This window comes from Xenopus laevis, chromosome 1L, assembly GCF_017654675.1.
Source record: "Xenopus laevis strain J_2021 chromosome 1L, Xenopus_laevis_v10.1, whole genome shotgun sequence".
In the NCBI taxonomy this organism is placed as follows: domain Eukaryota; kingdom Metazoa; phylum Chordata; class Amphibia; order Anura; family Pipidae; genus Xenopus; species Xenopus laevis.
This window is the reverse complement of record NC_054371.1, coordinates 37121403-37144038: the sequence shown is the minus strand read 5'-3', so window position 1 is coordinate 37144038 and position 22636 is coordinate 37121403. Positions and strand designations below refer to the sequence as shown.

At 38.5% G+C, this 22636-nt stretch overlaps 1 protein-coding gene across 4 annotated transcripts; it reads right to left on the bottom strand.

The window, feature by feature from the left end:
* Positions 1-755: 755 nt before the first annotated feature.
* Positions 756-21464, bottom strand: fam114a1.L (family with sequence similarity 114 member A1 L homeolog). 4 transcript variants are annotated; one of them, XM_018229119.2, is made up of 14 exons: positions 21311-21464; positions 16940-17226; positions 16218-16305; positions 15646-15753; positions 12778-12875; positions 11953-12087; positions 9867-10019; positions 9605-9728; positions 9242-9327; positions 8489-8644; positions 7436-7575; positions 6818-6890; positions 6507-6560; positions 756-4371 (listed from the first exon to the last, which is right to left on the bottom strand). In XM_018229119.2, the coding sequence occupies exons 2-14, from the start codon at positions 17201-17203 to the stop codon at positions 4276-4278; spliced, it is 1575 nt and encodes a 524-aa protein (XP_018084608.1). In that variant the 5' UTR covers positions 17204-17226; positions 21311-21464; the 3' UTR covers positions 756-4275. The 4 variants fall into 4 exon arrangements, with proteins under 4 accessions (XP_018084608.1, XP_018084618.1, XP_018084612.1 ...); XM_018229129.2 differs by having other exon boundaries at positions 9242-9324; XM_018229123.2 differs by having other exon boundaries at positions 21231-21333.
* Positions 21465-22636: the final 1172 nt, after the last annotated feature.

Here is a 22636-nt window from a genome sequence, read left to right as displayed (position 1 = left end):
AGGTATTTTAGAGTAAAGTCATTATGCCTCAATAACATAAAGCTCGCAGATGCCAAGAATTTATTCTTGTGGTTTAGCAACAGTGGATTTCCCATTTGTTGAACAATAAAGCCATATAGACAAATACAAGAGGTCCTCTGCACTCAACCCATTATCAATATATTTAAGACAGCGACATTTTGTGCATACTGCTACTGAAAAATGCCTTACCCTTTAAACAAAACAGGGATTGTTTGTCCATATATTGCAATATATTTAAGCTGGCCAACTACAAAGTTAACCCTTTGTAAAATGTATAATGAAGCAATAGAATTCTTAATGAATCAGATGAAAATTAAGCGTAGGACTGGCCAGATATGGGATGACTTTGATGTAGTTGGCCAGCTTAAATATATTGCAATATATGGACAAACAATCCCTGTGTTGTTTAAAGGGTAAGGCATTTTTCAGTAGCAGTATGCACAAAATGTCGCTGTCTTAAATATATTGATAATGGGTTGAGTGCAGAGGACTCTTGTATTTGTCTATATGTATTTTGTGGTCACACCCTCATTGCACCCCAGCCTAATGGTTTTAAAAAAAACTGTGGTGAGCACAACTTTTCCTTGTTTGTTATAGAACAATAAAGCCACCCATATATTTAAAGACCCACTGGTTTACCAAGGTCATCATAGCCAGCCTTTTAGAATGGCCAGTGGAAAGTGGTTCTATAATGCACATGCTGTAAGGAAAGCAACAAAAAAATAGACGTCATATATTTTTTTGAAATATTTTTGTTTAATAATGTATTAAATTACAGAATTAACAAAATAGCAGTTTTTTGTGTAGGATATGTTCAGACAAAAAAAAGCTTTAAAGGGGAATTAGTTACTTTCTTTTTAGAATGCATCTCACTATAAGATGACAGACCTGATGAAAATATATTGCATAACAAATACAGAAGATTCCTAAAGTTAGAAGTCTTAAAAGGACCTAATACTACTGAATTATTGATTATACAAACTATAAAATTATGACAATCTTTTCTTGATTAATACAACAAATGTTTAGTAGAGCCTGTGTAGAAAAGTAATTAGATCATTCTGCATGATAATTTGTATTCTACAGGGATCGTTTCACTGGAATTTTTTAGATCAGATTCAAAATGGTCGCTCTACTGCGAAACAAAATGCCACATACAGATGGTATGATCCAGTGTCGAATTGGGCTGGTGGAACACCGGGAAAAACGGTGCAAGGTTGGATGCCGGGTCCATGACTCAGTCCAACCGGATATGATTCAGCTTTAAAATGCACTACACAAGTGATTTCTTAAACATTTTTTAGGATAATATAGTGAATGTAAACTCATTTTATAAATATGACATATCTTGCCTTAAAATAGGTTTTGAAATCATCACAATTGGTTTTTAATATGTTGTTACAAATATTCAGCCTCGATTCTAATACATCAAATTAGAAACTAATAAATTACATTTTTATAATTCATTTAATTGTGTTAATTTACCGAATTGCACTTTACATTGCGCTTTTCACCAACTAAAAAAAGGTTTGGCTAAAAAAAATGAGTTTTTCACCCAGCAGAAGAGTGTCCGAATCCTGCCTAGGAGCCTGTCATTAATTTTAATGCAAACATTAGCCTGGAGGAGGTGGTTGTCATCAGTTTTAATAATAATCTCCAGCAAAGGTACCTCCCTAGTGCAATGAGCCACACAGTGCTAATGTGTCTTCTTGCACTTATGGAGCTGGTTTAAAGAAAATATTTTGTCATCTGTCGAAGTCAACGTGAAGCTATTTCTATTTTATTTACATTTTAGGATTTGTAGTAGAATGTGCAGTTCTTATGGTTCTAATTTCTTTGTAAATATGCTGAAAGATGAGAAAAAGATGCATCAAGATTTTTTGGTAAATCTGTCTTTAAGTTAGATCTTGTATACTAACAATACGCTTACTCAATCACTTTGTTGTTGTAATTTCTGTAAATGGAGTTAGACGTGAACAGTGGAATGCAGAAATAGCTGATCCTGCTCTTTGTAAGATATTGGTTCTAACTTAATGGTTTAAACCTTTAGTAAATTGACCCCAAATTATATTAGTTTTTGTGATTTGCCATAGAGAATAAGTCTGGGAAGTGAACATCAGCTAATCACAGTAGAGCAGACAAGCTCCCTGCTTTCTGTTATGCTAACATGACATCAATTCTTTCACAAGTTAGAACATGGCTGTCCATCGTGGGGCCTGCATGCTGGATGTGGCCCTGCCAAAGAGTTTCAGGTACCCCAAATTGCTCAAAAGCTTGACTAACATGTTTGGATGGCTTGATTATTTTAATCTGGCATCCTAAACATAGTTACAGTACCAGCCCATTATATGGAAAAAGCAAGGCAGCACTGCGTTAGGGTCTTACTTTCATACTGCAACATAATGAGGTGCTAGATAAGTATAAGTAAATTATGATGAAGTCCCTGTTTTATTACTTAGTTCAGGTATTTATACGAACAATAAAGCACCACGCTAGAAAGCAATATTACCCTTGGGTAAATTAACTGGAGGTAGGACCCTCCCCTGACTCAGCCAGTTCAGACTCCACCCACTTTCTACGATGCATGCCATTCTTTAAACTATGGGTTTTGGGCAACCAGTTCCTATGGATATATATTTACACAGTAAGGTCAGATACACACCGTTGACATCCTTTGGTCCGGGGGCTACTGCTGTACCAAACATTTACAATCTCTTTGTTATATGCAGCACTACTAACAGTACTTACAAAGCACAGAATTCATTTCATAGCGAGAAAGACTGTATCAATGATGCATGTTCAGAGATGATGATATAGTATATTATAACAAAAATATTTAAGGTAATGATAGTTTGCAAAACTCGCATTTTACCCTGCACTGCTTTATAAATTAATTAGCGATTATACCTTTATAAAGGAAGCACCCTGTCCTTTCTGATCCACTTGCCTCTGTAATTTTAACTCCACTGGACAGAACAGGGCCAATATTTGATTTATTTCATATGTAGTGTTCCAGCCTTGATGAGCACCAAAGGTAAATGTTATGCGTTACAGAGTAATTCTGCCACAATGAGAGCCCCCTACAGTAGCCTCACCTCCAGCACTACGTTGTAATAGTTACAGAGGCTTATATTGAGGCTACTGGATGTTGTTAGGGGAGACTCTTAAGCAATAAAAAAATATTCAGTTTGTGGGCTGAAAGACACCATTTCAGATGCATGGCTTTAACATCCATGTGACTGGTTACTGGTAGTATTGTGGTAGATTGCTCCACCAGGGGGTTTTCAGAAATGTGCCTTATGGGTATATAACTCTTTTTCAAAAAATTTGAATTATTTGGATAAAATGGGAGTCTATGGGACACAGCCTTTCCGTAATTCTGAGCTTTCCAGGTAAATGGGTTTCCAGATAAGGGATCCCATATATATGAATCCAAAATCAGTGGCTGCACACCAGGAGCCTTCAAAAGAGTTTTTTATTGAAGCCATTAAAAACAGGGCAACGTTTCCTTGATAAAGGTCTTAGATGGAGACTAAAACGTTGGCCTGTTTTAATGGTTTCAATAAAATAAGGCTCCTGGTATGCACCCACTCATTTTGGATTTCTATTAAGTACAACATATGTGGGTAGCACCCGTGTCATTTTTTGTCTTAAAATGGTGTGCAGAAAAGAATGATTGTTTGTATTTATATAGTAGTGTGGGGTGATAGAGACCTGACTTTTAATTTTTAATCATGGAAGAATAAAACAAGATCAAGCTGAAAACCAATTACTACAGTTTTGTAAACAATTTCCCTTCTGAACAATGTCAGGAAGGATTATGGATACATCCCACAATAAATCGATTTAAATGAAATGAAATATTTGTAGTGTTTCGAAGAAAGATTGTAAAGCTGATATTTCCTTTAAAACACTGAAAAGCAAACTTTGGCTTTCCAACTGGTGAAAAAAAATACAACTCCCAGGACACCTCATCAGCTGGGAACGCGAAAGTTGTAGTTCTGCAACAGCTTAAACAAGATGGTTCCCGTGTGCTGGTTTGTTTTAAAGGATACCATGTTAATACATCTTACTTCGGTGCATGTGGTTTTCACATAAGGAAACTTACCAGTACAATAAAAAAATGTCATATATCAAAACGTATTTGGTTCCTTTTATCAATGTGCAAATTTGCTTACAACCAACATAAACGCCTATACAGCAGCTCAAGCTCATTCTACTCTGTGAGTGCCATGGTTACTCTCAGAGAGGCTTCTATGATTTGGAAGAGCTGGCTTGAATCTGTGAGAACTGGAGAACAGGAAGCAGCAGTCGGAATGCATCTTGGATGTAGGTGGAACTGTTGCTCCCCTGAGAACAAAATAGATTTCATCACCACAGTTATCTCTCAACTCAAGGATAGAGTCAAAATAATAACATACAGGCACAGTAACTTATGTAACCCATGTTATAATATGAAACCAGAATCATGTGCATAGATCTACCTTGAATGAATTTTAGGCAAGAGACCAACAGCCTCAGAGGGAGTTCCTGAGCTATGTATGTATATTTTTTATTTATATAGCGCTAATTATATAAGCAGTACTGTACAGCAGTATAATAAATTAACAGAACAGATATGGGTCATTACAATAATAAACACAAATAAATAGAATGTACACTTACATTATAGATTGAGTACTATGTGTTAAAGAGGCAAGCGTAAGGAGTAGGGATGCACCGAATCCACTATTTTTGATTCGGCAGAACCCCCGAATTCTTCGCGGAAGATTCGGCCATATACTGAACCCGAATCCTAATTTGCATATTGACAAAAAGTCACATGGTTTCCCTACCAACCCTAATTTGCATATGCCGGGCAGAAGGATTCGGTCGAATCCTGCTGAAAAAGGCCGAATCCTGCCTGAATCCCTGATTCGGTGCATCCCTAGTATGGCGTGTCATGCCTCATAGAGCTTACAATCAAAGGGGCTTTAATTATAGTGGGTACAATTACAGATCATATATAATTACATGTATAATTATAGTTAACTAAATATTAGATTTTTTGCCAGGGGTTTACTCGTCTATGCTGCTGGGATATCAGTCAAAGTGAGTCAAGAGCTTGTGAAAGTCACAAAAAAAAAAAAAAGAGGCAAGGGCATCTTTGTGGCAACTATTATAGAAACGTTACACCGAGCTTAGTATGATGGTTTGTTACCTGTAAGCAGGTAATGTGTCACATTTAGGAAATTTTATTATTACTAATACAATCATCCCCCAGATATTTTTTTTTAATAATTTTTCTATTGTATTAGAATTATTGGACATAAGACTGTTAATAAATGTATGTAAAGGGCCATTTACAACTTCTTTGTATTTGTTGGGGTAACTGCAGCAATTCTTCATTCAAGGAAGGCATTGTGCACACTGGTTTTATAAAATATAACACAAGTGAAAAAATGCCTTAGAATGGTTTCTTATCTCAATCACAGTGTCAATTATTTAAAGAGACAGTTCACATTAAAACTCACTTTTTTTCTACGACTTGGAGCCATAGGGCACACTGCAATAATCTTTATATCTGATGCTCATGCACCCAAAGCACTGTGTGCCATTACCCTTAATTGTCAAAATTCTGCAAAGATACTCTTATTAACAGAACAAGAATTCTCAACCATAAAAAAGGAAAAACACAATCATTTGATTACACTTACCTACACAGTCAGAATAGCCGCACAAAGGCACAATACATACTTTATTATTAATAATATAAATTCAGTATAACAACAAGCTAGAAATAGAAAGGGTAATTTACAACTGTAAAGGCAGTATACAATGTTAAAAAAATGGGTACAATCTGCCATTTTTTGCACTTTGCACACTGCCTTCCTCCCTTGAGGAATGCTGCAGGTCTCTGGGCTCTATTTCGGAGCAAGTGGCAACAGGACCCTGTCTAGGACTAGCCAGGGCCGGAACTAGGGGTAGGCAGAAGAGGCAGCTTCCTAGGGTGCAATGATAGAGGGGCGCTGGGCAGATACCTCTAAAATTGTCTTCTGCCTACCCCTAGTGTGTGTTTGCACCCCTCAGTCTTACACCCCTCCTCTTCCTTCCCTCTGTCACCCACCCCATTCCTCCCTCCTCTTTGTCGCTCTCCCCTCCCTCCCTTCATCTCTCACTCCCTCCCTCCTGTCACCTACCCCTCCCTCAAAGTCCCCTCACTGCTGTCAACTCCATTGCTCAACCCTCCCCTCCGTCGCTGTCCCCTCCCTCCTCTCCATTGCTCACCCCTCTGTCTCCGCTCCCTTCCGCCTGCGCAACGGGGGGGGGGGGAGTGGTGGCCGGCCGGGTTGCCTACGGCGGCCGGCCGGTCTGGCCCTGGAACTAGCCTGCACCTGCACCAGCTCTTGCCTTTTGCACCTTTTTACCCCTATACTTCTACCTAGGGGCATAGTCTTGCTTTAATGAGAAAGAACATTAGGACAAAGTTAAAGTAGTACTATTACCTCTAGCTGTATACTGTTTACCAATGGATTCAGGACTTCGGCTTTTGTCTTGCTCTGTAAAATAATCAAATATATTGAAGTCTTTGGGACTCATTTACTAAATCAGTACAAAATATGTGTGTACATCTGTGCAAATAGTGCAACAACAAGCGCTTATAGTTGGAAAATGAAACAAGTGTTAGTTACAGGGTTCAATTGCACTGGAGCATGTTTTGCATTGTGTCTAATGCACTAAAATAAGTACAGCCAGAAATGATGTGCATGAGACGAGTATAAATGAGAGCATGCCAATGACTCCGACTGATACTTACCGCAGCTGAAGTCAGGAAGTTGGAAAACTTCTTTGATAAAGAGGACACCTCTTTACACATAGCACTGGTAAGCCTGAAAAAAACCCAAAAAAACAAATGTCATAATGCAGTCACTACAATGCGTGCTCACATAAATATAGCAATAGTGTTACTTGGGGTAAAGTTTTATACTTGAAAGGACCAGTAACATCAATTTTTTTTATTACAAAATTTGTTAGTGTAGAAAGAAAAAAAAACCACAAAGACATATTGCTAAGTCTTTATTAAGAAATAACTGAAACTACGCTTGCGCTCCTCTTCAGAAAAGGCGATCCGGTGATCCATCGTGCGGCGCTCAATTTCTCCACCCTGTTTTCCTTATAGGAGATAGCCAGGGAGGAGAAATCGAGCGCCGCATGTTGGTTTGTCGCCGATGTTACTGATCCTTTAAGTTAAGATGCCATTTGTGGCTGAAATTAGTGTAGTGTAACATCTAACCCATATTAGTAATACAGAAGTGGTAGCAGCCATCTTAAAAGGGAACCCGTCACCCCAAAAAATTGTTCAAAATCCTATTTTATCACATTAGTCAAGCAAAATGAACTTTAATTACACAATATGAATGATATGAATACCTACTTAGTTAAGACAACTGCTTGATCTTTCACCGGCTTTTCCACTTCTTGCCCATGTAGAATTAACTCTGCTACTTTATGGAGCTGCTCAATGCAGCGGGCAGTGATTTCTGCTAGGCTTTCAATAGACCGCATGTAGACTTCCTGTAGGAAGGAAGGAATGAGGGTAAAAAGGTTATGGCTTATTTATTGAGTAATTTTTATAAATGTTTCTTTTACAGGAGCTAGTAAGTTAGGGATCATAGGGGAATAAAGGAACCTGTAGCATACTTTTTTTTACATCACCCTGGTTTACACCTTTCTACATAAAGAAGTAAAATCCATTGCACAGAATAGGGGATCCTGCTTACAAGGAAAATGCTCCCTCTTTTCCCAAGAAAACACTACTGTAGCTCCCACTTTTACACTAAGCAACTCCCATAGTTTAATGTCTATTTGAGAGGGAATATATATATACCTCTCTTTTACATATGGTGTATTTGCCTTTAGGCCGGGTCCAAATAGACACAGTACATTACAAGGCCTCTGTAGCTTCTGCCAGTAAGAAGCTTGTCTCTTGCTGCACCCCATTACATCACTGCTATTCTAAGAAATGGAATGCAGTCGCCTATCCCAGCCCTAGACCAACAATGGGCAACAACAACTCAATCTATGCTCTGGGCAAAAGTGTGAGATAGCCCTAGGGTTGCAGGTCTCTGTCGTCCAAAATACTGCGTCTAGACCTTCAAGCAACAAGGAAGGCAGAGTGCAAGGTGCAAAAATGGTGGATTACAACAGTTTTTTTGCACTTTGCATACTGCCTTCCCTAATGTAAACAACCCCTAGTGTTTTCTAAGATAGAATAAGCAGAAGTGGGAAAAAGCTGCAGTTTTCTTGAAGCCAAAGTGGACCATGTATGATAAAATCCATGCATAGTAATTGTTGCAACTACCTCCTAAACTTGTTCATAGCCTACACAGAGCGGCACAAAGTACAATTCAGCAGCTCATATTCAAGTGTTAAAGATTAAAAGGGGAAGAGAAAGTATACGGAGATTAAATGACCTGCTGGAATTCACCTCAATATTCTGCCTTTTCTTAACATCTACTGTTGTTTCTTCTTTGGCATCTTCACTGGACTCTTTTTCCTCCTCCATCTCTGATTTAGGAAGTGTTGGCTCCTCTTCTGAGCAAAAGCTTTGTGAGGACAACCAGTCATGAGCTTTTTTCCTAGCCTAGGTAACAGACAAATACAGGTAAAGCAATGTATACTTGTACAGTATATTTCCATACAGCATGTACTGTTAAATAAAATTTGCCTTTATTAACCCAATGTGACGTCACTTCTGGCTTTGCATGTCCCTCGGATCAGAGGGTAAGTTGGGCTATTACAGGTCGGGTTGGGTAGTGGATTAGTGGGGGAAAATTGTGAGTTGTGGGTCAGGGGTCGCAGGTATGGGTCAGGTACAGGTGTAAGAAAATGGACCCGCACAGGTCTCTACCACATGTACTTTCCAGCTGACAGAACACAAATCACATCATACCACCTATCGTTGACTACAATGACATGGTTTTGGGCTATAGCTCTAATTGCGGTTACTACATATACCATACACATTAAAGGGAAAATTAAGGCTACAATAGCATTATAGTAAATGTGCATTATACTAAATCACATTTGCAATTTACATTGATTTCTAAAATAAACAATTTTTGAGAAAAAGATGCTTTAAAAGTGCTTTCCTATGAGTACCGTGTCCTTTCATACCACTAACAGTTAAACAGTACTAATGTGTAAAGTACTAATGTATGCAGACAGCCGAAACTCATACCTTATTAAGCTTATCAGGGGTAGCTGCAACATGCAATTCAAAAAGCAACTCCGTAAGCATGGTGGCAAATTCTTCTGTCTCATCTTCTACAAGGATAAAAAAAACATAAATGACAGACCACTCAGTATCTTTCTAAGAAAATACTTGCAGGCTTACTAAAGTTAGAACTGAACGGACTGAAGTCTAAGAAGAACACGTAATTGACAGAAACTCCGATTTTTGGTTAATATTTTGTACAGCAGTAAACTTACAGGGAAAAGAATGGAGCTGCACTTGCACACTAGACAGTAAATTTAAGTTGAAACAAATAAATGGTGGCTTTGCAAGCTCGTTAAAAGTCACAGTGGAAGAAAATGCCTTTACCATTCGCACTTGTCTCAGAATCATCTTCAGACTCTTTCTGGAGAAATATCTCTTTAATTGCTATAAGATCTGATTTTAACGATTCCAGCTCTTTTTCTCCCAGTGTAGATAAATAAGACTGAACCTAACATGGAAAGACATTAACAGTCAACATACACTCCAAATCTTCATCTGAGCATAATAAATATACTAGTTTGTGAGGGTTGCTTCATCAAAGGAGTAACCGTGTCCCAGTATAAATGACACTGGAATTCCACAATACCTTGGCTTCACTTTCATTGGAGAGAATTTCCAGAGCCTCCAGATGAGACAAACCTTGGTATTCATCAAACAGTAAACCAAAATGTGCTGTCCTCTCATCTGTCACTTGCTCTGCCAGCCTCTGTTGTTCTTTCTCTTTAGCTTCCCGTAACATCTGAAACCATAGCAAAGTGGTATTGCAGCATACAATATACATATTGGTTTAAAATATATTCATATTTGTACAGTTATGGTATCCGTTATCCAGAAAGCTCCAAATTGTGGGAAGGCCATCTCCCATAAACTCCATTTTATCCAAATAATCCAAATTTTTAAAAATGTTTTCCTTTTTCTCTCTAATAACAAAACAGTACCTTGTACTTGATCATAACTAATATATAATCAATCCTTACTGGACATAAAACCAGCCTATTGGGTTTATTTAATGTTAAGATCATTTTTTAGTAGAATTAAAGTATGAAGATTCAAATTATGGCAAGATCCTTTCTCCTTAGAATTCTGTATAAAAGGTCCAATACCTATATTATGAAAAAATATTACAAAAAGACAGAGGAATGTTTAGAATACATTATGAGACATACTAATAACCATGGTCACATAAGACAAGCAAAATAAAAATCTGCCAAGGAGTAAAATATAGAGGCCCACACAAATGCTTAACAGTATGGTAGTTGTGTGATTCTAATGTAATATTTTTGGTGGGTGGAGATAAGGAAGAACTATTTCAATTTCAATTACGGCCTCTTGCAACTTACATGACATGTATATAGAGTGCACATGGCTGCATTGGATTAAGATGTATATTGTTGGGATGTCCATCATATTTATTTATAATATTTTGTTGTTATTTCTAATTGCTCAGTACAGCCAGACTGTAAACCAGTTGTCCACCTCTAATTTGTTTGTCTACAACAATCTTTCCTAAAATCAAGTTCTCCGGTAAAGATGGCCGTACACAGGGAGATACGCTCATTTGGCAATGTCGCCAAACGAGCTGGTCTCTCCCCGATATGCGCACATTGAAGTGGGCGATATTTGGCTTCTCGGATCACGGGGCCGCGTCAACGAAAAGATGTGCCGCAAACCGACGGCATTTTTAACCTGCTTGATTGGCATCTGGCCGAAAGTCGATCGGCGACGCCCGTCGGATGGCCCCACACACAGGCCAATAAGCTGCCAACTTGGTCTGTCGGCAGCTTTTATCGGCCCGTGTATGGGGGCCAGGCCTCGACTGGGAGTCAAAATATGCCCTGCCATTCCAAGTAAAAAGAGGCCAAAACAGCCCCCTACCAGCCCACTATATGGTAACTTTCTATGGAACCATACAGCAGCCCCTCTGGCATTTGCCAGAACCCACAGATTGCCAGTCCAGGCCTGATGGGGGCCTAAAGTCATACCACACATTATATGATCAGCGTAGCTGAACTTTACATTGTCAGCAGGCAAGCTATAATCTCCTCCTGAATCCAAATTTGAAAATATTAACATCTCTTTACTAAGGCATTTCATATACTGGGGTTTTAATTTGCAAGACAACTTTCATAGTCCCTTTTTTAAAAGAATATCGCCACGCTTTCATCCACAACAGTGGTTCATTTACCAGCAAATGACTCCAACCCACTGTAACCAATTAAATAATTTCTTTAATTATTCTACCATCACCTGGAACCACTTATTAGTTGCTATGGGCTACTGCCTTGGTGCAAATCTGTCCAGTGTTATTGAGCACAGTTTATTCTTGTAAGATTTTAATTCTGCATCTAAATAAGGATTCTCTAGTCATTACATTACACCTGTGTGTTTAAGTCCTTTTGGGTTGTAAGAGCTTCTAGAGTTTCCATGTGTAGTACAAGGAAAATATTAGTTATTTATAACTAATAAACAAACTCTGTGCCTATCCGTCAGTGGTCTTAATCTGAAAAACCAAGAAGTAATATTAAAATGGCATTTATATTAAATGTTAAGTCACAGAACGGTCTGTAATTAATCCCAGGATATTAAACGATCATGGATTTCCTTTTTCATGATAAAGTATAAAATAAACACATTATTAATGGCATTTGCATGTGCCAAGTAACTGTTATTACCTGTGATAAAGAAGCAGTCCTCTCCATTAGTATTTTTGTTCTTTTAAATCCAGGATCGCTTTCTGCCAATACATTCATTGTCTTTTTACCAATAAATTCTAGAGCATCAAGGCCACCAGTCAGAACAGTTTTACCCTGTAAATCAAATGGAAATATATGAAAAGTTCTTATAACTAAATATTACATGATAGGTTATTTACTGGACATGAATGCTCAGTATATAACATTGTGAACATTACATTAGTTAAGTAATAAAAGGGAAAGTTCACTTTAACTTCTGATTTTCTGTAGCCTGTTTCATTCTGCATTTCTCTAAAAATGATCTCTCATTAAATGAATTCTAATTAAAAATTATCTGGTTGCCTTGAGTCTCTTTTACCCTAGCAACCAGGGAGTGTATTGAATTACAGATATGGACATGAGCAGGAAAGAGTCTGAAAAGAGATAGCAATAGTAAATATTCAACTTCAGGATTAATCTGCTAAACTTTCAGGTTAAAAACATAGAAAGACAAATGTATACTGAAAATAAGAAACGTGAAATTATATTTATTTATGGCATAGTACAGGGATTTTATGGCCCTGCCCAATGGCTTTAAAGGCGAATTGGTATGACTTCCCATAGCAATATATATGAAAATACTATGCCTATGGCAGGCAGAAAATGCTTGTTGTGTGTTCTTCCCTTGTCACTGCTTCTGTCTGCTCGGGGCACTGTACTTTCAACATATTGGGAAGATGTAATTTCCCATTTACATCGCTTACATTTTGTATCAATTACTTTTAGGAAACAAGTGGTAGGCCTGACAGACTGTCAATTACTTACAGTGCTTTGTACAGCATTTGTTAGGGCTGAAAATACTCCACGGGGACCAGATGATGGTGAAAGTTCTTCAGTGGCACCCTCTTCTTTCTCAGATGTTCCTTTGGCAACAGAAAAACAAAAACAAATCCTTTTGTTCAATAGCAATTAACAGGTTAAATGTGTTGTTCTACTGTGGACTTATTAATATTTACAGTTGACAATGCATGGAATTTTCGACAAATAAAAAAAGTAAGAAATTGTACGTTTTGTGTATTCAGACCTGCCCTGGAAAATGTGTTTTGGAACAAAAGACTGTTCACCACATAGTGGAACATATGTTTCACAAAAAAATAGCGTTTAGTTCCTGTGTACATCCTGCATTCTGCTTTAACTGGTCTGGTAAAGTTACAGCAGGCCTAGGGACTTGAGGATTTTTATGCGCCCCACTGACTGCAGGTTTTGGTAAAAAAAGATACAGTTAATGACAAGTGACTTGATTTCCCCAGCTCAACCCAAAGGTGATCTCACCACACCCATTTTTATCCCCCCAAAGGTTTTTTATTTATTCTCCTATCCTAGTTTTGCCTATAGCTCCTGCCTTTATACCTCACCATTTGGAGGTGCCTTCTCTGGTATTTTCTCATTTGTATAATGTACATTAAAAACAAAAATAATAGAATACAAATACTATAATGTTTACCCATGGTGTTTTAGTAACTTTGGAACTCTATAGTTTCCTTAACTTAAATAAAACTGGTCATTGAGGATCAGCTGAATAATGCCCCCTGTAACTGGCATGCTTCCATTGTAGCAAGTCTTAGTTGTCTTCTAATAATACATTTTAAAGACCTTTCCAGGGGAGTATATTGTCCCTGGGAAGCAACGGTGCAATTGCATTATGGGCCAGAATAACCCATTTACTTGTGGGATACTCCATTGTCTGTGTCTCAAAGGGCAGCAGCTGCTCACCAGGTCAGAAGTGCTATGTTATTTGCATCCATAATTTTTATATCCACTCTATGCCACACTAGTTTTGAAAGAACAGTAAGTAAGTCATAATTATTATGACTACTCATTTTGTAAAACTTTTTAAACATCATTCTTACCTTGAAGGCGGATTGCGGCAGGAATGGAAGGTGAGAGTCCATGTTGCCAGTGCATCAGTCTTGGTTGTCCCATTTTGTTTTTTTTTTGCAGTGCTCCCTAAACTAGATTAATTGTTGCGGCTCCCACTCCAACATTCCTTTAATCAACCATGGTAGATTCTGAGCCTAAACCCCAAGATTTTGCCTTTACCATGCCTTCCATGACAATGTGTTAGAGAGCACAATCTGTAGATTTTTTTTAGCAAACTCTTTATTGGCACCCCAGCATAAGGGACAGACAGTTTCGTTATTCTTTCCTCTTAATGGGGCTTACTTGTCCCTATGAGCCTGGTCCTTCCTTTAGCAGCAGCTTCAATTACATATTTGGACCTGTCCCATATATACACACAATAAATCTGCTCTACACCCTAATGTCCTATTGGTTGCTATGGGTTACTGCTCCTGGGCAAACATAGTGCCTTTTATTACATAACCCTTTAATTGTTGTAGGAGAAACATAAGATAACTTCATATATAACATCCATGCCAACATACAGGCTAATTTTTGGGGTCTTTGTCAATGTCTCTTTTGAGAAAGTTCCTAAAGAGGAGCTGAAACTTTAATGTGCCTGATTAATGGTATTAGTAGACCCAGGGCAAATATGTTATTGTTAGGCCACCACTTCCCCAATAAATATGTGAACAAACCTCAAGCAAGTAAACCTCAATATAATAAATCAATATTATAATACCTCAATATAATAAATATCTGATCATAAGACCACTGTCATGGTGTACCTTGGGCAAATGGCCCTTTTGTTAAAATGGTCCTGGCTGTTTTATATGGAATATGCTCACATTTAATTACAAAATTTGCAATGCAGTCTTGGTTTTTTGCATGTATTCACTTTAAAGGGATACGGTCATGGGAAATTTTTTTCCAAAATGAATCAGTTAATAGTGCTGCTCCAGCAGACTTCTGCACTGAAATCCATTTCTCAAAAGAGCAAACAGATTTTTTTATATTCAATTTTGAAATCTGACATGGGGCTAGACATACTGTCAATTTCCCAGCTGCCCCAAGTCATGTGACATGTGCTCTGATAAACTTCAATCACTCTTTACTGCTGTACTGCAAGTTGGAGTGAAATCACCCCCTCCCTTTTCCCCCCCAGCAGCCAAACAAAAGAACAATGGGAAGGTAACCAGATAGCAGCTCCCTAACACAAGATAACAGCTGCCTGGTAGATCTAAGAACAACACTTAATAGTAAAAACCAATGTCTCACTGAGACACATTCAGTTACATTGAGAAGGAAAAACAGTAGCCTGCCAGAAAGCATTTCTTTCCTAAAGTGCAGGCACAAGTCACATGACCAGGGGCAGTTGGGAATTTGACAAAATGTCTAGCCCTATGTCAGATTTCAAAATTGAATATAAAAAAAAAGTTTGCTATTTTGAGAAATGGATTTCAGTGCAGAATTTTGCTGGAGTAGCACTATTAACTGATGCGTTTTGAAAAAAACACGTTTTCCAATGACAGTATCCCTTTAAGCTCTTTTCAACTTTTAGGCAGCATCATTAAAGTGATTTGGGTTTTTTCCACAGCATTACTAAATCTTGTAAGCTAATTCCATAAAGGACAAAGTTCTTGTTGACATTCCAAGAGATTTTCTTTATTGTACTAAAACCCCCTGTCTGACATCAGCCTTATGACATAGGACAGTTCAGACACAAATGTGAATAACAAATATCATGTACCCTACTTCTCTCTACTATATTTCCACTTCCCCAGAGATCCTTACCTTGTCCTTCAGTGTCTGATGCATGAGGAACAACATCGCTCTCCTCTGATATTGAGTTTCGCATTCCTAAGGTGGCTGCTTTCTCTTTTACTGCTGATATTCCATGTCCTTAAATAAAGAAAAAGAAACACAGACTAGGAAAACATAATCCGAAATGAATGCACTTCTTCCTCCCCTGAAAAGTTGTTTTTCCAACAGTTGCCTTTTATCCTTCATCCTCCAAAGTACAGTATCCATATTGCATCTCTGGCAAAGAGTGGCGCTATTCTCTTTGGGTATGTCAGCTTATAAAACAAAAGGTTAGCCATAAACAAAAAAAAGTAATTTATTAAATGGACACTTGTCACTTATACTGTATAGGGCACATTCTTAGCTTATTACAAATCATGTGCCTGATGGTAAATTCTCGCACCATAACATTATAGCCAGTGTCTTTGAATAAAAATATAATAGGCATGCAGTATGTGCAGGTATTCTGCCAAAGAAGTACATCAATTAGACGTTTATTTATATAAAAACCTGTTACCAAAAGCCCAGGTAAAGACATTCAAAGGCTTGGAGTCAATTCTCACCTACTGTTGCACTCGCTGAAGACAGGATGGATTTGCCCCACGAACCCCAAGCACTCCATTTACTGCTTTTTGTAGGAGATCCTGACTCCTTCAAGCAAAAACATAGCATGGGAAATATTGTGAGATAAAATAAAGAGTCTTTAGTCATGAAAAATATTAATATCCTTATCTTGATATCACAGCTCCTTAGTAATAGTTACATTTTAAAAATCAAAGACCTCCAGTGGTTATTTAAAAAAAAAATGCAGTTTATGTGAATGTATTATGCCTAAATTGGTGTGGTCGGCACAGAGGAAGTTAATACTACTTAGTATTGAGCATTATAATGCTGCACAACTTCATTTTGTTATACAGGACAGTAATACAGTACAATTACAGGTAAACAACAGGAGGGCTGAGAGTGGCAAAAATATTAGTTGTGTATAGACAGGCAGTTCCATTAGTCAACAAACTTCTTAGAAGCTAATAAAAATGAAATAAGAGTAAAATAATATACATTATATTCTTATTTATGTTAAGTACAAAGGCTAAATAAAATTTCACATAAATGTTGCTTTAGTATGGGGCTATGTATTTATTATATCTTATTTATAAAACATTGATACTTTTATGCAGTGCTTTAGAGAGATTATATATTATTCACATCAGTTACCCATCTCCCTTCAAGAACTGAACAATAATAATGCAATGTTTTAAATTTCCTGTGTACATTCTGAACTTACGTTCTCTTCATCCGGGCTGATTTCATGCTCTGCTTCCAAGTTCACAGCTTCACAACATTCTATTGGCGTTGCAGCTGTGGGTACTTCTCTTTCAGCTGAAGTTATCACCTCACTGCCCAATAAAATTCCAACATCCGAGGTCCCCTGCTTGACTTCCTCACTCATCTCTGTCTCCAAGTTTTCTCCAGGTAAAGATCCTCCATCATCACTTACTGCAAGATCTGCAATCTTTTCAGTTATCGTTTCGGCACTATCCTCATCCATATTGAAAATTGTAGATATTTATACTAAAGTTAAAAAAAAAGATAGTTAAAGAAAGCCTGGGGATTTACAAAATGCTAGTTCCTACATTTCTTCAAACATACAATAGGAATATGTATTCTTGGCATGCTTACACACCAACATTTGTACATTTAAGGTTTGTTGCATTCTTAGTTGGGAACTATAAATTTAGATTTTGCCAATGACAAAAAAAGATAAAAGCTGCTTTGTTATCATCTTCATTTATTTATATAACGCCGACAAGATATGCAGTACTTTACCTTACTTATAACAAACAGGGAATAAATGGTGGAAAAAAAGGGTTTTGAGAGTACAATAGGATTAGAGGGCCCTACAAATTAGAGTTTACAAACTAAAGGTTAGGGTACAATTGAGACATTAGGATTTTAGAAACAATTTTGTGATTTATGATACAGTAATGATTGATTAATGTACATTGAATAAGCTTCTTTTAACAGGTGGGTCTTTAATGAGTGTTTGGAAGGAAGGGGAAGTCTGACAGTTAGAGGCAGAGAGTTCCAGAGAAAAGCAGAAGCCCGAGAGAAGTCTTGTAGACGAGAATGAGCAGAAGTGATGAGAGGTGAAGCGAGCAAAGGTCAGAAGCAGAGCGAAGGTTGCATGAAGGAGAGTATTTGGAGATCAGAGATGAAATATAGGGAGGGGCTTCATTGTTAAGGGCCTTGAATGTGAGTGTTAGTAATTTGAATTTGAGATTGGGAGCCAGTGAAGAGATATGCATATGGGAGCAGCTGATGTTGAGTGGTGAGATAGATGAATAAGTCTAGCAGCCGCATTCAGAACAGATTTGAGTTGTGAAAGGCAACTTGTTGGAACATCTGTGAAGAGTAGGTTGCAGTAATCAAGGCGGGAGACAATAAGAGACTGAATAAGTGTTTTGGTTGATTTTGAACCGAGATATGGTCGTATTCGAGCAATGTTGCGCAGTTGAATACGACAAGATTTTTCAAGTGTTTGGATGAGAAAAAGACAGATGTGAGTCTAGGATAACTCCTGGGCAGCGTGCCTGTGTGGTGGAATGAAAGGTAGTGTTGTGCGAGTGATATCTGAGGGACAGGGGAAGATCTTGGCGGAATTATAATGAGTTCTGTTTTTGAAAGGTTCAGAGTTTCAGGTGGCGCTGTGACATCCAGGAGGAGAAGCAGAGAGGCAGTCTGTAACTTGGGAAAGGACAGAAGGAGAGAGGTAAGGCGTAGACGAGTAGAGTTGGGTGTCATCAGCATAAAGGTGATACTGAAGCTCAAACAACTGAATACGTTTTCCTAGTGAAGTAGCATAGAGTGAGAACAGCAGGGGGCCTAGAACAGAGCAGAGGGAACGTAGTAGAAGTAGATTTAGAGAAGGCAACTTTAAAGGAAAGGTCAGACAGATAAGATGTAAACCATGAAAGAGAAGTGTCACAAATGCCAGCTGAGTATAGAATGTCTAGATAGAGTGGGTGGTCAACTTTGTCGACTGTCTCTTCCAACGGTCTTGAAGTTTCTCGAATGTGATGTAACAACTTGTAGAAACTTCTGATTGCTAAATTGTCTTAACTACACCTGCGGCAGTATTTAAGGATCTACCGAAGAGCCACTTCCTGTTTGTCAAACAATTATACACAAATATAAAAATCTTGGAACACAGGCACTGCATTATTTAGGAGTGCTCTCAGTTGAATACCTTTGATTTTGCTCTCAATTGAATCCCAGAACGACATTACTGGAACTGGTGAATGGGATGGAGGCATTAGGTACCAAATAATTAACTCACCCAAGACCAAAACTGTGGACCTCCGCAAATACAGTTCCCCCCGTAGGACCAATACAAAAAAAGCTGAAGGTCCCACAATAATCTGTGCAAACAATTATACGCAAATATAAAAATCTTGGGACACAGGCACTGCATTGTTTAGGCGTGCTCTCAATTGAATCCCAGAACAACAATACTGGAACTGGTGAATGGGATGGAGGAATTAGGTACCAAATAAAGACCCTATTCCTAAACTGGAATAAAAAAGCCAGACTGAAGATGATCACCAGGGCACAGGCCTAGCTTTTTGAGGAGGGTTCTCTGGTTAGATTAAAAAAATTTGAACTATTTGGCCATAATGATTATCTCCACATATGGAGGAAGAAGGGTGATGGTTTTAAAGGGGTTGTTCACAGTTCCGCTAACTTTTAGTATGCTATTCTGAGACAATTTGCAATTGGTTGTCATTTTTCATTATTGGTGGTTTTTGTGTTATTTAGCTTTTTATTCAGCAGCTCTCCAATTAGCATTTTCAGCAGTCTGGTCTTCAGGGTCCAACTTACCCTAGCAACCATGCATTGATTTGAATATAAAAGAAATTCCGCTGCAGCAAACCTTTTGAAAGCTGGAAAAAGTCAGAAGAAAAAAAGGCAAATAATTTAAAAAAACTATTAAAAATGACAATATGAAGACCAATTGAAAAGTTGCTTAGAATTGGATATTCTATCACAGCTTAAAGGGGTAAACAACCCCTTTAAGCTGAAAAATAGCATCCCAACTGTGAAGCATGGGGTTGGCAGCATCATACTTTGGGGTGTTTTCTTGGAAAAAAAGACAGGTGCATGTCACATGATGGCATCATGAGGAGGGAAGGTTACACATTCCATGTGTAATGTAAAGGCTATGGCACACCATTGTTACTACTAATATTGTAGGCGAACATAAATTTGGTTGATTACAGAACGGTGAATGTTCCGTCTTTGTAGAAAGGCTCTTTTTAACGAGTGATAAAATCAAAGGTTTACAGTGAATTAGAAAACAAGCAGACATACGGAGAAATTCAAAATGATAGGTATAACTGTATACACACGGGAAGAAACCCCTAGCAAACAGCAGTTTGAGATAATATGAATAGTCAAAATATTATTTATAGTAATATGAAACCAAACCTTAACCTGACACCCAGGGCCACCATCAATGGGGCACAGGGGGGGGGACAATCTTCCTGGGCCCGATGGCTTCTATATGTTAAGGGGTGCCTGGCCATGCTGAGCCATGCCGAACCTTTGGGCACTCCTTTTTTATTGTGGCAGAGGGGGCAAAAAATAACAAATAAAAAAACAAACATACAAAAAGTATCGTAGAAATGATACTTATAAAAATACAGAGGGGGCAGAAATTTATGTTGTATGTTGCGAATTCTGATGGTGGCCCTGCTGCAGGTCCGGACTGAGAATTAAAATAGGCCCAGGCATTTCAGGTACACAGAGGCCCAATAAGCCCACATAGAGGCCCAATGCGCCCCCACCAGCCCACTAAATACTGACTTTCTATGGCACCTTATAGCAGCCCCTCTGGCATTTGCCAGAACCCATAGATTGCCAGTCTGGGCTGCCCTGCTGACACCAGTTTAAGGAAGGAAAATGCAATTCAACAAAATCACTGCCAAATTCAAGCACAACCAATATGCCCTGAGTAGCCTGTACAACAGAACAGTGAAGTTACTGGCCCCACAGCAAATTCATTTTAGGGCCCCCTACATACACAGAGGTTAACCTGTTTTACCAATATATTTCGAAATTGCTCTTAAATTGGGCCTCGCAGGGCTCCCTATAACTCCTGTCCCCCCTGCAGCCGCAGGGTCTGCTTCCTCTGTAGTTACGCCCCAAGTAACTGAACATAACTAGGGTTGCCACCCGGCCGGTAAAAATGATGGCTGATCCCAATGTTATTAATAGGGAAAAAAAGATAAATATATAGGAAGGCCGGTATTTTATTTCCATTAAAGGTGGCAACCCTATTCATGACACATAATGGCAAATTGCTGGCACCAGATGTAGGCTGCTAAAGCAAACCATTTAAAGGGTAAGTTTGCAAGATGTATGTATATATCTATATCTATATATATATAGATATATATATTCCTCCAAGCCTCAGCTAGACTGTGTTAGGCGTGTCCCTGAGCTTCTGTGGGTACCAAACCAATACACGAAAATACATCCAATTGTCCCATCTACAAACCCAAAAACGTGTGCCCTACTTTATCCCTGTGAGAAACCCATTGTTCCTTAGTTTTGCTGATGTTTCTCTTCAGTTGTTTCCCTGACATACACAACATACCTCTCAGCGGCTGATACTGCACTAAATGCAACACCAGCCACTGCCACGCTGTATCCTCTGAGTTTAACACATTCCCTGCTAGGGACAACAATCCCAATGTCGACACACAAGACAAAAGTATAATTTATTAGGCGGGGGGACTCCACACATCAGACAAGAGTATACACTGAGCATAAACAGTCGCGGTGTAAACAAAGTGACGTTCACGAAAACGTTTATTACATGCCAGCAACTAATCGTCAGCTGTGCACGAGTTAACAGATGACGAAACTCTCTCCATCCCGCCCACTCCGTCCAGCGAGCATGCGCACTACCAATCAAAAGTTCTAAACTTCTAAAGAAAAAAAATGACGACAGCTGACAACTTCGACTGGTCATCAGCTGGGGTTCGGAACGAGGCGGAAATCAACGAGAAGTGACGCTGCTTTGATTGACCGCCGGCAGCGTCCAATCGCTGCAATAGAAAAGTTGTACGTGATTGGCGAAGGCACGCAGGGAGGAGACGCGGGCGGGGTAAATGCCGCGTCACGCGCTCATTAGTTTTAGTTTGTGAGAGGCTTTAGACAGGGAAGGGTGGGAGTGCTACCGAGGTTGTCGTTTAAATGCGTATTGCTAAAACATAGACTGGAAAGTATATGGCCTACATTGTGTGGGTTGGAAGGGGTGGTGGTGCAATTGCATTAAAGAATTTGTTGTGGCGGTATAGACCGTGTTTACTAGGCGGCAATTTGTGAATACGTGGCCGACCTTTAGTCGTGTACTAGAATTCTATTATACTTATTGACTGGGATTGTTTTTAAACGTTTTGGGGTCGAATATCTGATTTTGTTCCAGAGCCTTTAAACTCATGGGCAGTATAGATGAAGGCCACGAGAAGAGGCTGAGTGCTGTAGTTCACAAAAGGGTCGAAGTGAATTAGAGGGAATTTTTGAAGTAAAAAAAATTGGAAATTCAAAGTAATTTTTTGGATACTTCGACCATCGAATAGGATACTACGAATTCGAATTGACTTCGATTCAAAGTAAAAATCATTTGAATATTAAATCATTCGATAATCGATGTACTGTCTCTTTAAAAAACTTCGACTTCAATACTTTGCCAAATTAAACTTGCCGAAGTGCTATGTTAGCCTATGGGGACCTTCTACAACCATAGTCTTTAGAGGTTGAAGGAAAATCCTTTGATTGGTCGCTAAAATCGTTCAATCGTTCAGTTTTTTAATTCGATGGTCGAATTTTGACGTTTTTTGTACTTAATGAAATTTGATCCTTGATAAATCTGCCCCTAAATGTTGAGGGAAAGTGCCCTAGGCAATAGATAATTATA

Coding starts and splice junctions, on each gene's coding strand:
- fam114a1.L (XM_018229119.2), bottom strand. CDS start 17,203: ATGGATGAGGATAGTGCCGAAACGATAACTGAAAAGATTGCAGATCTT. Junction 16,306..16,939: donor TCAGCCCGGATGAAGAGAAC/GTAAGTTCAGAA, acceptor TTTTGCTTGAAG/GAGTCAGGATCTCCTACAAA. Junction 6,561..6,817: donor ACTTCCTGACTTCAGCTGCG/GTAAGTATCAGT, acceptor ATTATTTTACAG/AGCAAGACAAAAGCCGAAGT.